Genomic DNA, 25,000 nt, shown 5'->3' with positions numbered 1-25,000 from the left:
CATGTTCCCCACGGTAAACCCGGCCTTTAACTAGGTTAGCAGTAACGTTAACTAGGTTAGCAGTAACGTTACTGTAACAACTGTCCTGCATAGCAGTAACGTTAACTAGGTTAGCAGTAACGTTAACTAGGTTAGCAGTAACGTTAACTAAGTTAGCAGTAACGTTACTGTAACAACTGTCCTGCATAGCAGTAACGTTAACTAGGTTAGCAGTAACGTTAACTAGGTTAGCAGTAACGTTACTGTAACAACTGTCCTGCATAGCAGTAACGTTAACTAGGTTAGCAGTAACGTTACTGTAACAACTGTCCTGCATAGCAGTAACGTTAACTAGGTTAGCAGTAACGTTACTGTAACAACTGTCCTGCATAGCAGTAACGTTAACTAGGTTAGCAGTAACGTTACTGTAACAACTGTCCTGCATAGCAGTAACGTTAACTAGGTTAGCAGTAACGTTAACTAGGTTAGCAGTAACGTTACTGTAACAACTGTCCTGCATAGCAGTAACGTTAACTAGGTTAGCAGTAACGTTAACTAGGTTAGCAGTAACGTTACTGTAACAACTGTCCTGCATAGCAGTAACGTTAACTAGGTTAGCAGTAACGTTAACTAGGTTAGCAGTAACGTTAACTAGGTTAGCAGTAACGTTAACTAAGTTAGCAGTAACGTTACTGTAACAACTGTCCTGCATAGCAGTAACGTTAACTAGGTTAGCAGTAACGTTAACTAGGTTAGCAGTAACGTTGCTGTAACAACTGTCCTGCATAGCAGTAACGTTAACTAGGTTAGCTGTAACGTTACTGTAACAACTGTCCTGCATAGCAGTAACGTTAACTAGGTTAGCAGTAACGTTACTGTAACAACTGTCCTGCATAGCAGTAACGTTAACTAGGTTAGCAGTAACGTTACTGTAACAACTGTCCTGCATAGCAGTAACGTTAACTAGGTTAGCAGTAACGTTACTGTAACAACTGTCCTGCATAGCAGTAACGTTAACTAGGTTAGCAGTAACGTTACTGTAACAACTGTCCTGCATAGCAGTAACGTTAACTAGGTTAGCAGTAACGTTAGCCACCAGCAAAATGAGCTTTGGCTCATCCCTGTAGCCTCAACATGAGACTCAACAGTTGATTCTCAGGTTGCCATGGCAACATGGCTCAGCTGTTTGACCAAAGTGATGAGGAGAATCTCCTTCTGAAGCCCCATCAGAACAGACCATAACATCTGCTGTTATTTGGATCATTTTGGTGATAAGCCGTTTTGTCGAGTTGAAATCAATCAGTTGAATTTGGTTGAAATGATACTGCGTCAACAGAGTTTGTTCCTTCACATCGACCCAGCTGTTTGACATCATCGTCTGACACGTTATCAGTGTTTTGATTGAGAAGGTTGAGTTTTGCAACTGTTACTGCCGAGTTTCAGACAAGTTTCAAGTGCGTTGCCGAGGGCTTTACACCATGCAATTCATTTGCAACTTGGTTTCCCCTAAGTTTCAACCAACTAAAGTGACATGAAAGTTTCAGCGTGTAAAACCTGCTGATTTGAGGCTTTCACTTCAGATGCTGTAGACCAGGGGTGCCCAAATTCTTTCCCATGAAGGGCCAAAACTCAATCTGTGTGGAGGGCCGAGGGCCAAAAATAAATGTTGTGGAATTACATTAAAATGTATTGTGTTCAGGGTTGGGGAGTAACGGATTACATGTAACGCCGTTACGTAATCTGATTACAAAAAAACGGTAACTGTAATCTGTCACAGTACATTTTAAGATGTGTAATCTAGATTACAGTAACGGGGGTATAGTAACGGCGTTACAGGCGGGGTTACATTCGCCCTTGCCTCTTCATTAATTTTACAAAATAACAACAAAAAACGGTGTAGCCTACTGTGTGCTGGTGACTGACTGTGACGAGGACGAGCGAGGCGGAGCAACAGCAGCAGCTGCAGGCAGCCAGGCAGCATTCATGATGACAGAGGCATGCCTCCTCCCACGAGTGCATTCACCTCATGGAAATATAACAAGCATTTCACTTTTACGTTCGCTCAGTGTTTAGACAGATCAAGCGTCTTCCATGTGGAAGGCGCTTGTGTGTGGGGCTGTCAGCTGAACGAGCTGCCAGGCAGTGGAAAATCTGCATTGAATTTCTCCGCCAGACACCCGTGCTGACAAACGCTGCTCTAGTCTGCATCATGGGGCGAGAGGTTTTTACTTTCACTTACGGCCGGGACACACATCTTGCGTGTACCTACCTAGTGCGTGTGCGTGGCGTGCTGGCTGCGGCTGGCACGCCCGCGGCATCCACACAGGCAGCGTGGCTGTCTGTCTGCAAACTGTCTTCCTATAGAGTTTACCTTTTATTAAATTTGCTATAAACAATACAATGATGATTTTAACTGAAGATCGCTTGGGCTCACTTCGTAATCGAGGCAGTATTGCTTTGTGTGTGTGTCTGTGTGTGTGTGGTGGGGAGGGGAGGAACGAAGCCACGTTGTAGCCTATTATATGTGGTTTTCAGAGGGCAGGAGAACTGCAGCTGTGAGCTCAGCTCATCCTCCTCCCGTCTCAAATCAAAACAAGCCTTGATTGGCTGTGGCTGCCCCTGTAAAATATCATTTTAATGTCTTTTTGTGTCTATTTGTGTAGAGACACGCTAGAGACATGCGCGCAGTAAAAGGAAAAATAGACGTTGTGTTTCAAGATTAAAGCAACAAGCTGCGTCTTCCACTCCACATCATGAAAAATACCCATAACGTAAATTAAAGTGGTCTTAAAAATAACTCTTGTTGTATTCTCCTTAACTTCATGTTGGTATAAACATTCTTATCTGGTTATCATATCTTATCATCTTATCATCTTAACATCTTATCTTATCTGGTTATTCAACTCCGGAACACCAGAGGAATACAAACAGACAAGATATGCCCTCCGAAGCACTTTAAAAAGAGCACGGAGAGAATATGGCAGACAGCTGGAAGCAAAACTGGACTCAAACAACCCCAAACACCTGTGGAGAGGACTCCACGCTGCCACTGACTTCAAAGGGGCAAAACAGCAAAACAACAACGAGTCACCCACCCTGCCAGACGAACTCAACGCGTTCTACGCCAGGTTCGACCCCTCTGCCAGAGCGCCTCCCCTCCTCCCCCCCTCCTCTCCCACCCCTCTCCTCCTCTCCTCCCCCCCACCACCCCCCCCCCTCCCTCCTCCTCTCCTCCCAACCCTCCCCCCCTCCTCTCCTCCCCCCCCTGCCACCTCCTCTCCTCCCCCCCCTGCCACCTCTCTCCCCACACCACCCCTCCCCTCCTCTTCTCCCCCCCCTGCCACCGCCTCTCCTCCCCCCCCTGCCACCTCTCTCCCCCCACCACCCCTCCCCTCCTCTCTCCCCCCACCACCCCTCCCCTCCTCTCCCACCCCCCCACCACCACCACTCCCCCCCTCCGCCCCCCCACCACCCCTCTCCCCCCCACCTCCCCTCCCCCCCCTCCCCCCCACCCCTCAGCACCCCCTCCCATCCCCACCTAACCACCAACCCCCCCCACCTCCCCCCCCCCACAGACCCAGACCGCCCTCTCACCATCACTGAGGAGGAGGTGCGCCGGTCGTTCCTGCGTATCAACCCTCGCAAGGCGGCCGGCCCGGACGGCATCCCCGGGCGGGTCCTCAAGGCCTGCGCCCACCAGCTGGCAGGCGTATACACAGACATTTTCAACCAGTCTCTCTCCCTCCGACGAGTTCCCTCCTGCTTCAAAGCAGCGACAATCATCCCCATTCCCAAGCAGCAGAAAGCGACCAGCCTCAACGACTGGCGCCCAATAGCCCTCACACCAATAGCCAGCAAGTGCTTTGAAAAGCTGGTCATATCAAAGATCCGCCCCACACTCCCCCCGGACCACGACCCGCTACAATTCGCATACCGGCCCAACAGGAGCACAGCGGATGCAGTAGCACACGTGCTCCACACCGCCCTGTCCCACCTGGAGGGGAAGGACACTTACGTAAGAATGCTGTTCGTGGACTACAGCTCAGCATTCAACACCATAGTACCCTCCAGGCTGGTATGCAAGCTCAAGGACCTGGGACTTAACACAGCAATGTGCGACTGGATCCTGGATTTCCTGACAGACCGCCGCCAGGTGGTGAGGGTGGGCAACCTCACCTCCTCCCCACTGACCATCAGCATAGGAGCGCCCCAGGGGTGCGTCTCCAGCCCCTTCTGGTATGACCTCTACACCCACGACTGCGTGGCGACTCAAACCTCTAACACCATCGTGAAGTTTGCAGACGACACAGCAGTCGTGGGGCTGATCTCGGGGAGCGACGAGACGGCCTACAGAGAGGAGGTGGGGGCCCTGGAACAATGGTGCCAGGACAACCACCTCTCTCTGAACGTCTCCAAGACCAAGGAGATCATTGTAGACTACAGGAGGGGGGGGGGCGCACACCCCCCAATCACCATCAACGGCACAGTGGTGGAAAGGGTGGACAGCTTCAAGTACCTGGGAGTCAATATCCACCAGGACCTGACATGGGCCGGCCACACCGCCACTGTCGTCAAAAAGGCCCAACAGCGAATACACGGACTCAAGCGCCTGAAGAAATTCGGGCTAAGGAAAGAAATCCTCAGGGACTTCTACAGAGGCACCATTGAAAGCCTGCTGACTGGCGGCTTCACCACCTGGTACGGCAACTGTACCACCATGGACCGCAGGGCGCTACGGAGAGTGAGACGCGCGGCACAGCACGTAACAGAATGTGAGTTGCCAGATCTGCATGAACTGTATAAACAGCGGTGCCTCAGGAGGTCCCTGAAGATCATCAAAGACACAAACCATCCCCACAACAGCCTGTTCTCCCTGCTACCCTCAGGGAGAAGATACAGGGTTCCGAAAGCACGCACAAATCGCTTGAGGAACAGTTTCTTCCCGCAGGCCACGAGACTCCTTAACATACACAAATAGTGTAGTAGCCGCACACAAGCCGCACACAACAAGCACTTATGCTTGTTGTGTCTCTTGTTGTTTTTGCACTCATATGCCCTGTTATATTGTTATATTTGTACTATTTGCACTATGTTGTAAACGGAGTCCACAGCACAAGAATTTCACACGTGATACTTGTACCATGGAGTGACAATAAAAATCTTGAATCTTGAATCTTGAATCTTGAATCAATGGTAAAACATGCTAAAGTTAAATAAGGGTTTTAGCCAGGACTCTTGACCAGGACTCCCTGGAAGAAGAGATCTTGTATCCCAATGGGACATTCCTGGATAAAAAAAAAAAAAAAGTAATCCAAAAGTAACTGAAAGTAATCGCTACTTTACTTTTAAATAGTGGTAATCGGATTACGTTACTAAGTACAATTTTTAACAAGTAACAAGTAACTTTAAGGGATTCCTATTTAAAAGTAACCTACCCAACCCTGATTGTGTTTTATAGAAAATTAACATTCTAAATCTAAAATAACATTTCAATATAGAGCGAAGCTCTTAGGGGGGCCCCCCATCCCAAAAAAAAATGTTTTTAACTCATTGAGTGCCAGCCACTTTTGGAGAACGGACGCTCCCAGTGCCAGAGTTTCAGAGCGTTTTCAGTGATTTCTCGAGGACCACAGAATATTGTGTGATATTACTATGTAAACACCGAACACGCAGAAAGAAAGATGAGACTCTCTTCTATCATCTGCAAAAAAAAGTTTATTGATATCATTTTCCGTTCTTTAGTTATCAGCCGGAGAAGATAGGTCAAAAACAGAAAAAATTGGCGTTTCCATCTAGAAGCTGAGATATTGAGCCTTTTGTGAAATATAGCATTTCAAGCACATGACTGACTCTGAAGGTAATATTTTCTGATGTGACACCTCAAAAATAATTTACTTCAATAAAACAGTGAAAACAAAGGAATTTTGTTTGGCAAAATAATATTTTTTAGCTGCAACCAGCAGCGCTGGCCCCTGCGTGCGCAGACCCTACACCTTGCTGGTCTTGATTTACTGCTGGTGGGCATCAGATAGCTTGTTTGCCTGTCTCTGTCAATCGAGCCTGCTGTGTGGGTGTTGTGTGTTGTACACTGCCCTGCGTGCCCCACCTCCTCCTCCTTCGTGGGAGTGTCTCTGCGCGACTCTGAGTGGCGCTGCGTTTGCTCTCGCTCTGCTTTTGCTGTCTGCACCCCCCGCTTTTTCACAGCCTGTCGCCGGCTCCCAGCTGAGAATAATGTAACTTTTCAGAAAGAGGCTGGTGTCGGCAACTAAATCATATGGAGGGGCTATCGCAGCGGAGACGGAGGAGCTCAATTGTGGTGTCAGCAGATTGACTGCTGTTCACAGGCACAGCTAACGTTATGCTTCATGCATATCGATGCGATTTCCGTTTCCTCATGACTTCTTCTCTCTTTTCTCCTGGCCTTTCTCTAATCTGGAGAGCACTGTCGCCACCTAATGGGTCGGTAAAATAGGTTATACACATTCAACATGCCCCAAAATTTTACAGGAGATGGATCTGGCTTTGATCCACGTCCCACCGTCAAAAAACGCAATTGACGACTTTAGTCGTCTTTGGCACTCAACGTTACTAAAGCAATTGACGACTAAAGTCGTCATTGGCACTCAATGAGTTAATTAAGGCCGGCGGTGATTTTTTTTTTGCCTTTTTTGCATGTTTGAATCTGTTTTAGCCATATTTAGTGGAATATCTCATTTTAACTCATTGAGTGCCAGCCACTTTTGGAGAACGGACGCTCCCAGTGCCAGAGTTTCAGAGCGTTTTCAGTGATTTCTCGAGGCCCACAGAATATTGTGTGATATTACTATGTAAACACCGAACACGCAAAAAGAACAAGGAGACTCTATTGTATCATCAGCAAAAAAAAGTTTATTGATACCATTTTCCGTTCTTTAGTTATCAGCCGGAGAAGATAGGTCAAAAACAGCAAATACAGGCATTTCTATCTAGAAGCTGAGATATTCAGCCTTTTGTGAAATGCAGCATTTCAAGCACATTCACTGACTCTAGCTAATATTTTCTGATGTAGTGACGTGGTGTAGTTGTGTGCTGCCCTGGGTGCCCCACCCCCCTCTCCCCCCCTCAGCTACAAACTCCTCCCCACACTAGTAACACACAGCCTCACGCACCCAGCGTCTATTTTCGGAGTGCTTTTTGTGCACCGCCTCCCAGGCAGCGCGACAATACATCCATGAGCGCGACAAGGAAATGCCAACCCGGACTGCAGGGAAAGGGTTGGCACTTCGGCGTCGGGTGCTGCCTTTCTGGCGGCTAATCGTGTGAAGAAACTATGCAGACAGACAGACAGAGGCAGAGGAGCTCAGTTGTGTGCGCGGATTGACTGCTGTTGCCAGGCACGATCAGTTGCAGCCAGAGCAATCTACATGGCTCTGGGCTGCAGCATGAGCGCTTTCTCTTTGATCAGGGGGCTTTTTCAGGCTATATTTCGGACATTTCTCTAATCTGGAGAGCACTGTCGCCACCTGATGAGTCCGTAAAATAGGTTATACAGCTTCAATAGCTACAATATTTGTACAGGACATACATAAGGCTTTGATCCACGTCCCACCGTCAAAAAAGGCAATTGACGACAATCGTCGTCTTTGGCACTCTACGTTAGTATTCGAATTGACGACAACTGTCGTCATTGGCACTCAATGAGTTAAACACACCAATGTTATTGTCTATTGATTGAATTGCTCTCACACTCAGGCCTGGCATGCAACAATTTTTTTTTTTTTTTTTTTTTCATTTTTTCCCCCAAATCCGTGGCGGGCCAAAACAAACAGAGCGCGGGCCAAAGTTGGCCCGCGGGCCCCAAATTGGGCACCACTGCTGTAGACAGTAGACTGGACCCTGATTGGACGGATTTCAGACGTTCTTTTGAAAGTTTTGAACATGTAAAAACTTGAGTAACTCCTCTCTCTGCCCCTTTAAAGAAGTGGAAGGTTACGTACTTCTCGTCGCTGGCGAAGCGGATGCCGTTGGCTGTGATGGTGTCAAGGAAGAACCAATCAAAACCCGGGACGTATCTGTACACCTGCAACACACGCACAGGCACACACAGGCACACGCACACGCACGCACGCACGCACGCACGCACGCACGCACGCACACACACACACACACACACACACACACACACACACACACACACACACACACACACACACACACACACACACACACACACACACACACACACACCTCTGTCAGTGGATGAGTGTGTGTTTGCGTGTAGTGAAAGAAAGAGACAGTGTGAATGGCGAATGAAATCCTTTAGGATGTACAGTATGCAGAAGCTGGTAGAGGGAGTGACTCTACTGTATATACACTCTAATTTTGGTGTAAAAAAGGATACGAGTGTGTGTGCTAGAGCAGAGGTTCTCAAATGTTTTTCAGCCAAGGACCCCTTACAAGATAGAAAATATACTGGGGACCCCCTCATTCTGATTTGTGATTTTGGGCTAACCTTAATTGTGTCCACAGTGACGTGCATGACTTTTAAATTGATAGGTTTGTTAGATTAGAATGTAATCCATGAACCATTTTAGATTTAAAGCATAACATATTTTCGTTGAACTATGAAGCTTTTGCAACAGCAAAAATTAAATTAATTTTTATTTTCCTGAAAACTTTTCACGGACCCCCTGGCAAAGTGCCACGGACCCCTGGGGGTCCCCGGACCCCCATTTGAGAACCACTGTGCTAGAGAGAGAAAGACTGTGTGTGTGTGTGAGGGAGAGAGAGAGCAAGAGAGAGAAAGAGAGAGAGTGCGTACCATAGAGAAGGGATGGCTCCTGGCCTCCTCTCTGATGTTGGTGAACGGAGACTCTAGGATCAGAGCGTCAGGAGGACTTCCTGAAAACACACACACACACACACACACACACACACACACACACACACACACACGAACACTTTAATTCTTTATTTGCTTCCACAAATGATATTAGAATTGCAGGAATCAAACATAACGGGTTACAGGCAAACTACACCAGACGCGTTGCAGATCCGGTAAAACTGCTGGATCGACTCTCGTCCATGTTAATAGATGGACGACACATGCAGGACGGAACAATTATGCACCTGTTCTATTTTTGTCGGATCCCGCATCCGTCTGACAAATGACATGATGAGTGTGGGACTGTTTGCAGCCGTACTGCATCTGTTCCAGAGGCGGTGTACGTTAACCCTTAGACAGTTCATGGGCACCTATAAGGGTACCCATAGCACCTTCTCCTCCATACAGCCAGGCTGCCTATGCCAGCTGAAACAGAGCAGTATTTGGCAGACAGGCAGGCTGCCTATGCCAGCTGAAACAGAGCAGTATTTGGCAAGCTGTTTGGCTTTGCTCTTAGACATGCCAGCAATGTTCAGACCACTAAGGGTTAGGATACCAGGTTGACAGATTGTACTTAGTTGGTAATACTTGCAGTCTTGCTTTGATGGTGACATCACTGATGATGTCATCAGTGATGTCATAAGGGGGCGTGCACACACTGATGATGCCATCAGTGATGTCATAAGGAGACGCACATACACACACACACAAGGAGGCATTGTGACATCACTGATGATGAAGCGGCCAAGCTGCGTATGTGAGCTGCAGGGTGGGCGAGCCCGCGCAGCCGGCGAGCCTAGGCGCGCTTGATGCCTAGTATCCTAAATCAGTGTTTCCCAAAGACTGGGTCGAGACCCAAGGGTGGGTCATAGGACATTTTATTTGGGTGGCCAAATAAAATTGTAACAGAATTCCGGTGAAACGGTCTATGATTACACACATTCTATCCTGGTTGAGTGTGTGTGTGTGTGTGTGTGTGTGTGTGTGTGTGTGTGTGTGTGTGTGTGTGTGTGTCATACCTCTGTCACACAGCTGTCTGACCAGGTTTGTGGCGACTCTGAAAAACAAAGAAAGAAAAGACTAATCAGATTGAATGACAGTGTTTGTGGAAGGAACCAGATTGGGGTGGTTGTTGTGATGTAGCAGAAGGAACCAGATTGGGGTGGTTGTTGTGATGTAGCAGAAGGAACCAGATTGGGGTGGTTGTTGTGACGTAGCAGAAGGAACCAGATTGGGGTGGTTGGTTGTTGTGACGTAGCAGCACTTTGCATTGTGGGACACGGTAGGCGAGGTAGACTGGTCAGTATGACATCTGGGTATTTAAGGCATCCTGCTTTTGTATGCTACTGCATACTACTGCATACTACATGCTTGCCTGGGTCCACACCTTTGACTCCGCCCACTCCACCCTTTTGTGTGTTTTGGCTGCTTCTGGCTTGGTATCATGACATGCAACAGTGATTTCTTTGGTTGAGCAAATGAATAACCAATCAGCGCTGAGCGGCACTGATGATTAGCCAATCAGCATCAACAAACAGCTCAACAGGCGGGTCCAAGCTGTTGTCAATCGGTTGTCAAGTGCGCCGATAAGCAATATATACAAAGGCGGTGGCCGCCGGCTGCTATGGAGGCTGTTTGAAATAGATGACTTGGCACACTGCCACACACACACAGACACACACACACACACACACACACACACACACACGGCCACACACACACACACACACACACACACACACACACACACACACACACACACACACACACACGGCCACACACACACACACACACACACACACACACACACACACACACACACTGCTTGGAAGGTGTTTATTCAAAGGGCTGATTGGAGTAACTAACGTTAGATTCAGGCCGATACTTTAGTCTCTAGTGATTGGTTAATACTTTAGTCTCTATTGGTTAATACTTTAGTCTCTAGTGATTGGTTAGGGAGAATGGAATTCCCCTGGGGGATTCCCCTGATAGGAAGGGTTATTAGCGCTAGGGTTAGGGTTAGGGTTATCCCTGCCTCACAGCAAGAAAGGTCCCGGGTTCGAACCCCCCGGTCAGTCCCAGGTCCTTTCTGTGTGGAGTTTGCATGTTCTCCCCGTGTTCGTGTAGGTTTCCTCCAACCATCAAAGACATGTATGTTAGGGTTAAGACTACTGTCAGTGTGTGTGAGGCACTGGCAATTCTAACCTGAGTTCCACAGGGACAGCAGTTAAAAATGAGCCATCTGGCGCATTTACAGTCATCTTCATTAATGTGCATTGTCCCTCAAATAAATACATAAATCAATCAATCAATCAATCAAAAGTGAGTTTTTCACTTCCCACCCAATTCACCCATTTTGTGTCTAAAAGGCAGGAAGTAACACAGGTGCAAGCAAAACATTAATGAGGGTTTCCAACTTCCAATCCATTTAGGTGATCGCAGGGCCCTCGTTAATGTTCTGCTTGCACCTGTGTTACGTCCTGCCTTTTAGACACAAAATGGGTGAATTGGGTGGGAAGTGAAAAAGGCGAATGAGTGGACAATTCAGTCTGATATCAGGCTAACTTTGCTACTTTGGCCAAACGGTATGTCTGCGTGTGTGTGTTTGTGTGTACGGTATGTCTGCGTGTGTGTGTTTGTGTGTACGGTATGTGTGTGTCTGTGTGTACGGTATGTCTGCGTGTTTGTGTGTGTGTGTGTGTGTGTGTGTGTGTGTGTGTGTGTGTGTGTGTGTGTGTGTGTGTGTGTGTGTGTACCCGGTCCCCAGAGAGTGTCCCCAGATGTAAAGTGGTTTCCGGTCCAGTTGGAGTTTCAGCCAATCATAGATGAACAGAGCGTCTGATGTCATCCCCCCCTCTGACGGGCTGCCGTCCGAGTCGCCCCAGCCTGCACACACAAACACACACACACACAAACACACGCACGCACACACAAACAAACACACACACATGCACACACACACACACGCACACACACACATGCACACACACACATGCACGCACACACATGCACACACACACACAGTTAAATATGAAAGATGGCTGCCAGTCTTAAAGGAGATATGTGGTGACGTGCAGAGCGCTCACTCACCTCTGTAATCGAATGTGATCACATGGTAGCCTAATGAACTGAGGACCTGAAGGGAGACAGGCAGAGACAGGTGTGTTTACCTCTGCTGGAGCTGATCCACTCACCCACAGGTTCTCAACCTGAGGCTCGGGGATCTCATTTAGAAAACAGCATGTAGAGGGCGTCCGGGTAGCGTGGCGGTAGATTCCCTGCCTACCAACAGGAGGGTCACAGGTTTGCACCCCCCGTGTTACTGTACCTCCGGCTTGGTCCGGCGTCCATACAGGCACGATTGGCTGTGTCTGCGGGTGGATAGCCGGATTAAGGGTATGTGTCCTGGTCGCTGCACTAGCGCCTCCTCTGGTCGGTCGGGAACTGGTGGGAATAGCGTGATCGTTACACGTGCTATGCCCTGCCGGTGAAGCTCCCCGCTGTCCCTGCTACCCTCAGGGAGAAGATACAGGGTTCCAAAAGCACGCACAAATCGCTTGAGGAACAGTTTCTTCCCACAGGCCACGAGACTCCTTAACATACACAAATAGTGTAGTAGCCGTACTGTACCGTACTGTAGCTGCTACCATTACGTATGTCTAACGTTTAATTGTATGTTTAATAAGGAATATGCTATTTGCACCCGTATGTCAAATACGCCGAATTTAAAACGCAGAGTTTAATTGTATGTTTAATAAGGAATATGCTATTTGCACCTATATGTCAAATACGCCGAATTTAAAATGTTTAAGCACGGCTAAAGTATGCACAGGACATGTGCACCTATGTGCAGTGAATATGCCACTGTCTCTGACTTGTCTTATCACCATACTGCCTTATTGCTTGTTGTGTCTCTTGTTGTTTTTGCACTCATATGCCTACATTTGTACTATGTTGTAAACGGAGTCCACAGCACAAGAATTTCACACGTGATACTTGTACCATGGAGTGACAATAAAAATCTTGAATCTTGAATCTTGAGTCAGGACACCCTCTCATTTCAGGTAAAGACTTTTGGTTCACATGAGTGATGTGTTGTGAAACACCAGATTATGATGGAAATCAAGCAGAATCAGCTTTATTGGCCAAGTATGTAGACATACAAGGAATTTGACTCCGGTATACGTTGCTCTCAATGTACTTACAAGCAACAAAGGGCGGTGAGTTGACAGCGGTACATAAAATAAGTAACTGCTACTTATAATATATACAATACGTGTGATGTAGAGTGACCATTATAAATACAGTCTAAGAATAAAATAATTGTATACCTATGTACAGTCTAAGTATAATTGAAGCACATCCCTAACTTTGAAAAGATAACTCAATTAAAATCAAGCATCTTCCAAACTTTCAAGACTTTGTAGGAACCCTGAAGCCTCATATCTGCTCCACAAAGCCCTCTACCTTTATAACAGCTGCTATGCTATTTCAAACCTTCTGTGATTTCACTCCTATTTAGAGCATGGGACAGTGGTGCACTCTTGTGGCCGAAATGTATATTACAACAACAACAATGTCTTCAGATGAAAATAATAATAAAAAAAAATAACAAGGGTCCAGGTTATTGTATGACTATTGAAATATTAAGGGAAAACAACCGGGTGTATTTTAGCAGGATAAATCATCTTATTGTGAATGTTCAATTTGCTTTCTTGATTTTTTTAGACAGAGAGATAGAGAGTTAATGTGTGTGTGTGTACCTTGTAAAGCTGAACTCTGTGGTCTCCTCCTCTGCAGACAGACATCACACACACACACACACACACACACACACACACACACACACACACACACACACACACACACACACACACACACACACACACACACACACACACACACACCTTCAAGTTAGTACGTTTCATGACAAAATACAGAAATTGCAGTTAGCTACTACAGAATTGCTTGGTGTGTGTGCGTGTACCTGGTCCCTGCATTGCCGTGGAGATAGAGGATGACGGGGTGTGTGGATCTCAGCGTGCCGTCGTACCACTCTCTCCGCTTCCCCTGTGCCTCCTGCCACATCTGGGCCGGGACTGTGTGCCTGACACAAACACAGGCACGCACACACGCACACAGACACACACAGACACACACACACACACACACACACACACACACACATACACATGCGCCCACAAATTAACATGTATGTATGTATGTACACAACACCTCCTGCTGTTACTTTCAAAATAAAACGCTGTGTAAAAACTATAGAGACTGTAAAAGGAGAAAACCAAGCACTATAGGACAACAACACCTCCTGCCGGGATTTTCAAAATTAAAACCCACCATTGCTAAGTGAAGCAATCTGAGAAATTCAACGTTGAGTAGTAGGTAGTTGTATAGCAGGCTAAAAATGTAAAAATGCTTTGAAGAATCTTTAGCATGTGGAAACATTGTATTATATTAAAAGTTGTTTGTTTTATAATTAAATTTGTATGATTGCATTTGTGCTAGATATTGTGAAGGGCTGCCCCTTTGAAATGAGGCAGATAATTTACTCACCTATTTTCAGATCAACTATGAGGGCAAACAAGGTGGGTAAACTGCTCACCTTGGATAGTTTACCCACCTCTGTATTTATCACTACACCCCTGATTACAATTGATGGCAACTGTGCAATTCTCTATAGTCAAGCAAAGGTGATGAAAATAGCTGACTATTTAGTGATGAATACAGATAACATAAATATGCGACTTAATATTTAAAGGGATACAAAAAAAAAGTGGTGTATCCCTTTAACTTGCTCCTGAAACCTGCTACATCTTAGCACAACATGTATTTTGGCACCGTGAGATGTGTGTTTTGGCAGATTTTTAACAGCTGTACCACCAAGTGCATCACATTGGATTGAAGGACTTTTCAGTGCAATTTTCACACTTTGCAAAGTCATCCTTTGGGGCGGATTGGACCCTTTGGGGGGCTGGATCTGGATCTGGCCCCGGGGCCGCATGTTTGACACCTCTGCTCTATGGCGTGTTTATTGGATGTTGGCGGTGCGAGAAGTGGTGGTGCCCGGTCTGGGTATGGTTATGTCTTGTTTGTGTTATTGTAATAAACTAGAACGACCGCATCGCGGATTTATGCCTCCGCCATTAGTTCATTCTTGAGTCCAAATCCTCATTTGAAGCAAATTGGAAGAAATTCCATCAAGGCGCTCCTGAGATGTTGCGTTACAGAGCTTTGAAATTGGGTGTGTGAGGTCACAGTGACCTTGAACTTTGACCTTCGATAACCAAAATGGAATCAGTTCATCCTTGAGTCCAAGTCTATGTTTGAGCCAAATCAGAAGAAATTCTATCAAGCCGTTCTTGATATATCGGGTTAACGAACTTGGGAATGGCGTTCGTGAGGTCACAGTGACCTTGAACTTTGACCACCAAAATGTACTCAGTTCATCCTTGAGGCCAAGTTAATGTTTGAGGCAAATGTCAAGGCATTCCTGAGATATGGCGTTAACAAGCTTGAAAATGGCATTGGAGAGGTCACAGTGACCTTGACCTTTGACCACCAAAATGTAATCCGTTCATCCTTGCTCCCAAGTCGACGTTTGAGCCAAATTGGAAGAAATTCCATCAAGGCATTCCTGAGATATCGCGTTAACAAGCTTGAAAATGGCGTTCGAGAGGTCACAGTGACCTTGGCCTTTGACCACCAAAATCTAATCAGTTCATCCTTGAGTCCAAGTCGATGTTTGAGGCAAATCTGATGACATTACGTCAAGGCGTTCCTCAGATATCGCGTTAACGAACATCGTACAGACGTACGTACGTACGGACGGCCGGCCAACCCGGATCCATAATGCCTCCGCCCTGGCCAGGCATAAAAAAAAACATGCCCACACAAACACGTACTGTATGTAGAGTCAGGCGTGTGTGTATTCATGTGTGTGTGTGTGTGTTTACCAGACTCCTATCTTGACTCCAGCTTCAGGCTCCAAGTAGAAGTTGTGTGTGTGGTTCAAGCCCTGGTCCAGGGGCCGCTGCAGGTCGATGAAGTACGGCATCCTCACTGCAGGCAGGGGGAGGGGCCAGAGGTCATTGACAGGACACACCACAGACAGTCATTGTCTTAGGACTTTTTTTTTGCCTTGATTTGAATGTTGAAAGTTGAGCAAGACAGGAAGTGACACCAGAGAGTGAGAGACAGAAGAGGGAGAGTTAGAACAGACATAAGCCCCTTTTACACAGCCTGTAAGACGGGGTTGTTACGCCGTCATTACGCCTCGTCTACTGTATAAAAGTCACAAATACGGAATGGGGGGTCATTTTGATTTGATCTGCCTTTGGTCCCACCAGTGCAGGTAGTAACAGTGCAGGTAGTAACAGTGCAGGTAGTAACAGTGCAGGTAGTAACAGTGCAGGTAGTAACAGGGCAGGTAGTAACAGTGCAGGTAGTAACAGTGCAGGTAGTAACAGTGCAGGTAGTAACAGTGCAGGTAGTAACTGCAGGTAGTAACAGTGCAGGTAGTAACAGTGCAGGTAGTAACAGTGCAGGTAGTAACAGGGCAGGTAGTAACAGTGCAGGTAGTAACAGTGCAGGTAGTAACAGGGCAGGTAGTAACAGTGCAGGTAGTAACAGGGCAGGTAGTAACAGTGCAGGTAGTAACAGTGCAGGTATTAACAGTGCAGGTAGTAACAGTGCAGGTAGTAACAGGCCCGAATCGACGTCTGTAAACCCGGCAAGGCGGAAAACTCATTAATATCTAGAACAACCGCACCGCAGATATATGCCTCCGCCAACAAGTGAGCAGTCGACATGTCTGTCCAGACTTTTGACGTTTGAGCCAAATGCGAAGAAATTTGGTCAAGGTGTTACTGAGGTATGGCGTTACCGAGCTTGAAAATGGCGTTCATGAGGTCACAGTGACCTTGACCTTTGCTCACCAAAATGTAATCAGTTCATCCTTGAGTCCAAGTGGACGTTTGAGGCAAATTAGAAGAAATTCCGCCAAGGCGTTCCTGAGATATCGCGTTAACAAGCTTGAAAATGGCGTTCAAGAGGTCACTGTGACCTTGACGTTTGACCACCAAAATCTAATGAGTTCATCCTTGAGGCCTAGTCGACGTTTGAGGGAAATTTGATGAAATTACGTGAAGGCGTTCCTCAGATATCGCGTTAACAAACATCCGACAGACGTACGGACGGACGACCCCGAAACCATAATGCCTCTGGCCTGGCTAGTGGCTATCACCGGCGGAGGCATAAAAATGACAGCTGTCATTTGTTAGAAAACGTGTATATAGTCCTCCATGATCTCTGACGTCACTACCTGCTGCCACCAACAGGTGTTCATGTCCTATATTTGTGTTGATGATCAGTTTGTTTGTTGAGACTCACCAAAGTTGAGGAAGACGAGTTTGGCCTGGATGGACGGACACAGCTTGATGAGGACGGGGATGGAGACGTAGACCACTAAGAGCCACAACAAGACTCGCTTCAGCCTGCCCAACAGGCCCAGCCTGCACACACACACACACACGCGCGCGCGCACACACACACACACACACACACACACACACACACACACACACACACACACACACACACACACACACACACACACACACACACACACACACACACACACACAGACAAAAAGACAGAAGTTGAAAAAGTCTTTCATGTATGGAATATGAACTTAGTGCGCTTGTTTAATGTTGCCGGCTCGTCACGGTAAGTGGACTTGGCCTTTTTAATGATTAAAACTACACAATTTTAATTTGAACAGATAATTAATCATGATGATGTAGTAGGCCAAGTAGGGTATTCACGACTAGTGAATATTACTAGTCGACTAGTCGTCCCTAAAGGTAGTCGACTATTTTTTTATTTTATTTTTTATCTTTAAGAAAGAACATGAGGAATTTACACAACATACATGGACTATCATATCCCATATCCCATATCCCCCACAAAGAACATCAAAACACAACAAAACAAAACAAGAAAACTGCATAAGATACACAATAATCCAAGAACAAACAAGACTATTGGACAAACAACCAAACAAAAATAATGCATTCAGCTCCTATCCTGATAAGCCTAATGCAGTGGTTCTCAAATGGGGGTCCGCGGACTTTGCCAGGGGGTCCGCGAAAAGTTTTCAAGTAAAAAAAATAAAAAAAAAATAATAATAATAATTAACACGTTAAGTGCCATAGCCGAGATAGCTCGTCTTACATAATCCAACGCTTGAGTGCCAGAGCCGAGATATCTCGTCTTACATAAACATTTTTTTTTTTTGACGGTGGGACATCAATCAACAACTTTTACATCTTCGAGATCACTATTGGAGCAAGAGAATGTGTATAATCTATTTTACCGACCCACTAAGTGTTGACAGTGCTCCCCCAGACGAGCGAAATCAAAGAAAAAACTGCCGCGGGAGCAAGCCATTCAAGGAAATGGCGAGGCGATTTTACAGTAATCCATTCCAGACTTGTCTTGCCCGAGAGCGGCCGGCGCAGGCAGCAGCACACAGAGAGCGGAGAGCGATTTGCAAAATAGATTATAGGTGAAACACACTTTGAAACACCTCAGAAAGGCCAGAATCAACATCTGCCCATCGCCCACGCATTCCCCGGCCCATCTTGACTCGCACAAGGAGCGTCCGCACGCAGGCAAGCAGGCAGGCAGGCACGCAGGCAGGCAGGCAGGCAGCAGCAACGCGATTCTGACACGCCCGCTGTAGAGCCAGGAGGAAGGAGGAGAAGACACACGGAGGGAGGAGTTTGAATGAGAGGGGTGTTTCCTGTTGTTATGGAGGAAATTACTGTTCAAAACTATTGTTTAGAATGTCTGACGGTCTTACTGATGCCAAAAATGAATGGTTAAAGTGACTCTTCTATCGAATTTCACAAAAAGCCATTTATCTCTGAATAAATTTCCAGACGCTGAAACCATGCTGTACTCAACGGCTAATATCTACATAACTACTAACTCTGCAAACTAACTCTTTTAGACAGAGAAAGCACACATTCTATTAGTTATTTTTAGATGATTGGTGTTCATGAATTCTTAACAGAAAATAATCCTCGGCTCTTGTAAAATGAGCCAGAATCCTCAAAAAAAAAACTGGCACAACTTACCTACAGGATGAAAAAATGGCTGGCACTCAATGTGTTAAAAAATAAAATGCTACATGTTACTTATTCTTTCTCAAACTACTTCCTACATGGTGCTAGTCTATCAAAATATCTTGGCTGTCATTGATTGTGTTGCATAGTGGTTTTCTGTACTGTTGACAAATTGTGATATTGTAAGTCGCTTTGGACAAAACAAAAGTGTCTGCTAAATGACGTAATGTAAATGTAATGTAATAAAAATATATATATATTTTTTTTTGCAAAATCTTCATAGTTCAACGAAAATAGTTTATGCTTTAAATCTAAAATGGTTCATGGATTACATTCTAATAACAAACCTATCAAATTAAAAGTCAAGCACGTTACCGTGGAAACAATTAAGCTTAGCCCAAATAAAAATAAAATAAAATAAAATAAAAAATAAAAAATCAGAATGAGGGGGTCCCCGGTATATTTTCTATCTTGTAAGGGGTCCTTGGCTGAAAAACATTTGAGAACCTCTGGCCTAATGACACTGGGGTAAAAAGTTATTAAAGTCAAACTCTGTATGTGGTTGCCATATTTTGGGGATGTCTGCATTTGCTCTTGTAGTAAATGTTATCCAACGTATGGTAGCTTGAGAGTTCATTCCACCAGTGAACTACAGCTGGGGGATTGGATGCTTTCCAATTTAAAACTATGCATTTCCTAGCTGCCAACAGGGCAAGATCTATGTATTTACTTTGAATGCATTGTTTTTGTTTGGTTGTTTGTCCAATAGTCTTGTTTGTTCTTGGATTATTGTGTATCTTATGCAGTTTTCTTGTTTTGTTTTGTTGTGTTTTGATGTTCTTTGTGGGGGATATGGGATATGATAGTCCATGTATGTCATGTAAATACCTCATGTTCTTTCTTAACTCATTGAGTGCCAGCCACTTTTGGAGAACGGACGCTCCCAGTGCCAGAGTTTTCAGAGCGTTTTCAGTGATTTCTCGAGGCCCACAGAATATTGTGTGATATTACTATGTAAACACCGAACACGCACAAAGAACGAGCTGGCTCTATTGTATCATCAGCAAAAAAAAGTGTATTGATACCATTTTCCGTTCGTTAGTTATGAGCCGGAGAAGATAGGTCGTTTTGAGCAAATACAGGCATTTCAAATTATTAGCTGAGATATTCCGCCTTTTGTGAAATGAAGCATTTCAAGCACATTCACTGAGTCTGAAGATAATATTTTCTGATGTAGTGACGTGGTGTAGTTGTGTGATGCCCTGCGTGCCCCACCCCCCTCTCCCCCCCTCAGCTGCAAACTCCTCCCCACACTAACACACAGCCAACACGCACCCACTCTATTTTCGGAGCGCTCCGTTTTTGTTCCCAGCGCGATACGGAAATGCCAAACAGGACTGCAGGGAAAGGTTTGGCCCTTCGGCGTCGGGTGCTGCCTTTCTGGCGGCTAATCGTGTGGATAAACTATGCAGACAGACAGACAGAGGCAGAGGGGGGGCTCAGTTGTGGGAGCGGATTGACTGCTGTGCGCAGCCAACGTCAGTTGCAGACAGAGCAATCTATATGGCTCTGGCTGCAGCATGCATCGGTTTCTCTTTGATCACGGCTTTTTCCAGCTGTTTTCCGGACCTTTCTGTAATCTGGAGAGCACTGTCGCCACCTCATGAGTCCGTAAAATAGGTTATACACCTTCAATAGCTCCCATATTTGTACAGGAGATCCCCAAGGCTTTGATCCACGTCCTACCGTCAAAAAACGCATTTGACGTCGATCGACGTCCTTGGCACTCTACGTCACTATTTACTTTGACGTCGATCGACGTCCTTGGCACTCAATGAGTTAAAGATAAAAAAAACAAAAAAAAAACGACTAGTCGACTACTAAGCACAGTGTCGACTAGTGGTTTTACTAGTCGACTAGTCTGTGAATGCCCTATGATGTAGAAGGCTCAGAGGTCGATGGGGGGTCAGCCCATCACGATGGTCGATGCCATCGTCCATCGTGCCAACCCTAGTGTGAGTGTGTGTGAGTGTGTGTGAGTGGGTGTGTGTGTGTGTGTCTGTGTGTGAGTGTGTGTGAGTGTGTGTGAGTGTGTGTAAGCTGAGTGGACAGTGTCACAGTATCTATAGCAGACTCTGAATTATTCATCCTCTGCAGAGCTCTGCTGTTTCTCATGCTACCTTATCTGTAAAGGGGAGACTCGTGGTATAGAACACATTCTCAATGATATTTGGAGGTCAGAGGTCAAGAAGGGACTGCTTTGAAAATGGCCAGGCCAGTTTTTCCCCTCGCCCACATTTGGAGCGTTATTTAGCCCCCTTCCCGACAAGCTAGCATAACACGGTCGGTGCCAACGGATGCTCTTACTTCTTCTAGTTTCATTACATACTGATCCCACTGCAGCCATTTGATTTGTATGTGGGCAGGTATGAACTTAGTGCACATTCAACATCAACATGTAGGGCCTGTCTGATTCTCAAGTGAACGAGCTTTATAGGTGGCATTTCTAGGTAAGAAGTTGTAATTAGGCTGTCTGAAACCAGTTTGATACATAAGTTCACTGAATTTGCAACCTTTCTAGGTACCTGGTTATGGATAATTTCCGAGGAACCATACCATGCACACTTTGGTGGGTTAGGGTATCCCATGATACCTTGCGACCCTTACAACCGACGAAGAACGAAGCGAGCCGAAGCGAGCCCCTAATGGCGACGCCCACAAAGCCGACCGCATCACAAAAAAGTGAAACAATTGTTGGCTAAATGACAAACATATTTCACTTTCTTTTCGTTTTTATTCTAGGATAGTCAATAACGTCAGCCTTTACTTAAATTTAGTGCAGTCAGATGTTTGTACAGTGTCAGGAAAGTCACTTTTGAACAATAGTAGGAAGCATCTTACCTGACGGTGTTCTGGACAGCAGCCACTAGTTAGGTTGCTAATATAACTAATGTTAGAGAACTCGCTCCGCCCACCCCAAAGCAGGACTACACAGCCAGGATGATAGCACCATTGCAAACCTTCAAGTGTAAGTGGAGTTCGTTTTAACTGTGCTTTATTAAATGATAAGCTGTCATTACTTCCCATTTGTAGCGTTTGTAACATTTTCGTTCGCTGGGTTTTACGCTTTTAATTTGAAGGCGGAAAGGGGAAATGGTGTATTCGTAGATTGAATTGACATTGGTCTGTCAATTCTATCAGTTCATATGTACCATTTCCCTTTTTCGCCTTCAAATTAAAAGTGTTCACGGTAGCCTGTGAAGCCTCGACCTTTCTGGATTATAAAAGTAGTACAACGTTAGAGAAAACAGCCCCCAGCCATGCCGTTTTATACTAATGTATTGCCAAATGCTTTGGGATTCAACTTGATCAATCTTGGTCAGAAGAAATCTTGTATATTAAATGGAAACGGCACCAGTTCGACCTGTCGCGTGGAATGCTACCTTCAAGCATGAGGACGTCTGAAATGAATTATTTCATCCACCTATATTAAAATTAGTTACCTAATTAATCAAGTATCTAGTTAGGTAGCTAGGTGATAGGAGCTCACTTGAGTTACAGACAGACCCGTAGTGTTTCCCAATTTTTCTGCAGGTCATTCAATCTGAAAAACTCTTAAAAGTCAAGCTGAAACGCCATCCTTAACCGTTAAGGAGTCACATCAGGTTAAGGCTTAACGTGATGTATTCCCAGTGAAACAGGCTAGAGAGGCGGGACATCGTGTGTTGAGTTCAGTTGTGGACCAGTGATGTCATTCTTGCACAAATGACATCACTGGTAGGGATGCAACGGTATGAGTTTTTTACGGTATGATAACCTTGGACAAAAATACCACGGTTTCACGGTATCGCGGTATTGCGGACCTTTATGTGTAAAAAATGCCAATGAACAAAATGTATTTTATTTTTAACAGTTTGCTGAATTGTGGACTGAGAAAAAATGTTAATGTAACCTCCAACTGTAATGACAGTTAATGTGTGTGCTTTGTTAATATAGTACTGTTCTTACTTATCTCTCACACACACACACAAAGTTTGTGCATAATTTCCCACTGACAGGTTCGACACCTTCAAACCGGAAACCGCTGCATCCCTAATCACTGGTCCACAACGTAACTCAAATCAACTCTCAATAACCGTCAAAGTAAATGAATGACTGCAAAACGGTTGACAGTTTTCTGATATACGACATGGTTTTATAATGATACAAAGCTGGTTGAAAATCAGCGGAGTGTTCCTTTAACTGTTTAGCGTTGTTCTGCTTGTGTTGCCAGTTGGACACGACCCCTATATGCTATTATATATATATATATATATATATATATATATATATACTGTATATATATATATATATATATATATATATATATATATATATATATAGCTTTGTCATGTTCTGAGCCTGCCCCGCCCGCACCCGCCATATTTTCATAATTTGCCAACCCAGACCGCCTGCGGGCCGGGCCAGCCCGCGGGACCCGGCGGGTTCTAGGTGACCCGCGCATCACTACTGGGCAGCATATCCGTCTCGACGACGTTGCAGATCACCTGGGTCTGCTGCCTCTTTCTTATTATTTTCTCCCCGTCCCGACGTGACAGCACGCATCGTTTCACTGCAACTCTGCATCGAACGCAGGTAAAAATGCAGGTAAAAATGCAGGTAACGCGAATTGTTACTTTAAAAAGGACCAGCGGCAGTTAAACTGTATCACTGATGGATCCGTGGTTCACATGCATGTGTGTGTTTGTGTCTGTCTGTCTGGGTGCACTCTTGCATATGAGGGAGGTGTGTGTGCGTGTGTGAAAAGAATCAATCAAAATTCCACATGATCAACGTGATTCCTCAACGAGCAATTATCGATTTTCGATTATTGATGCCCATCCCTAAGATGGCGCTCTTGGCCACCTTATGAAGTGCTACTTCACTCCTAAAGTTGCCCAGAAGAAACGACAAAAGCGGTGCAACGAGCTTTTCCCCCCGGGCTCGACGCGTTGTCACACGGACTCGTAACAGTCACTCAAAGCTGAAGGATTTTTCTCACCAGGCGCTGGTAAACGTACACAAATCACTTATCCTGTCAAGTAGATTAGTAATCTGGTTTGGGAGCCCTCACATTGTGTAAATTCCCAGCGTCAAATATGCCCCCAGACCTCCAGACATCGAGCACCAGGAAGCACCTGCAAGACGAGTGTGACGCGCACGTCCGTTCTCTGAGTGCGGGATGAATCTCTCCCAGGCACCGCTGGTATAAAAGTGCATTTTTCCCTGCTTTCTGGGACAGACGGCCATTTTTGGTGAAAACTACATACTGTATATATATGTATATATATATACTACCTATATTTTCACTTGGGTGTTAATTTCAGATCATATTCTAAGATTTTTTGTGTGAGTACTTGAGTACTCCATAATAATTTAATGTGAGTAGTCGAGTTCTCTCTAATAATAATATTTAATGAGTACTCGAGTATTCTATAACAATTAATGCGAGTACTCGAGTAGTCTATAATAATTGAATGTGAGTACTCAAGTACTCTCTAATAATATAATGTGTAGTCTAGTACTCTATAATAATATAATTTGTACTCGATTACTCTATAATCATTTTATGTGAGTACTCGAATATTTAAATGACTTAAGTTAAAATGCCCATCCCCAATAAGAGACGAGAGGTGGACTTTGCGTGATATTTCCCCCTGGTTTTTCTGAACAGGGGGAAGTGAAACTACCACAGCAGCGTTTCCGGTGGGACGTGTTTTGCTGTTGCACAACTTCCTCTGCTCTTTATACACACACACACACACACACACACACACACACACACACACACACACACACACACACACACACACACACACACACACACACACACACACACACACACACACACACACACACACACACACACACACAGGTCATCTGAAGTCATGTGAGACAAACACAATCTGCCTGCAAAATAAATCACTTTCTCAAGAGTTTACATGAGTGAGTCTGAACTGTAAACCAACTGATG

The 25,000-nt window shown here is 45.4% G+C and overlaps 1 protein-coding gene across 2 annotated transcripts in view; it reads right to left on the bottom strand.

The window, feature by feature from the left end:
* Nucleotides 1-25,000, bottom strand: part of abhd12 (abhydrolase domain containing 12, lysophospholipase) — a 50,909-nt gene that overhangs the window by 8,691 nt on the left and 17,218 nt on the right. For both annotated transcript variants that reach the window (XM_083650922.1, XM_083650923.1), the window contains 9 exons: nt 17,249-17,370; nt 15,814-15,919; nt 13,830-13,949; nt 13,606-13,636; nt 11,933-11,978; nt 11,599-11,728; nt 9,862-9,899; nt 8,780-8,859; nt 7,956-8,038 (listed from right to left, as the gene is read on the bottom strand). In XM_083650922.1, coding sequence (XP_083507048.1) covers nt 7,956-8,038; nt 8,780-8,859; nt 9,862-9,899; nt 11,599-11,728; nt 11,933-11,978; nt 13,606-13,636; nt 13,830-13,949; nt 15,814-15,919; nt 17,249-17,370 — 756 coding nt within the window. The remainder of the gene's footprint in view (nt 1-7,955; nt 8,039-8,779; nt 8,860-9,861; nt 9,900-11,598; nt 11,729-11,932; nt 11,979-13,605; nt 13,637-13,829; nt 13,950-15,813; nt 15,920-17,248; nt 17,371-25,000) is intronic.

This window comes from Poromitra crassiceps (genome assembly GCF_964638095.1).
Source record: "Poromitra crassiceps genome assembly, chromosome: 14".
Taxonomy (NCBI): domain Eukaryota; kingdom Metazoa; phylum Chordata; class Actinopteri; order Beryciformes; family Melamphaidae; genus Poromitra; species Poromitra crassiceps.
Note: the sequence above shows the minus strand (reverse complement) of the source record. Positions and strands in the feature narration are given on the sequence as shown.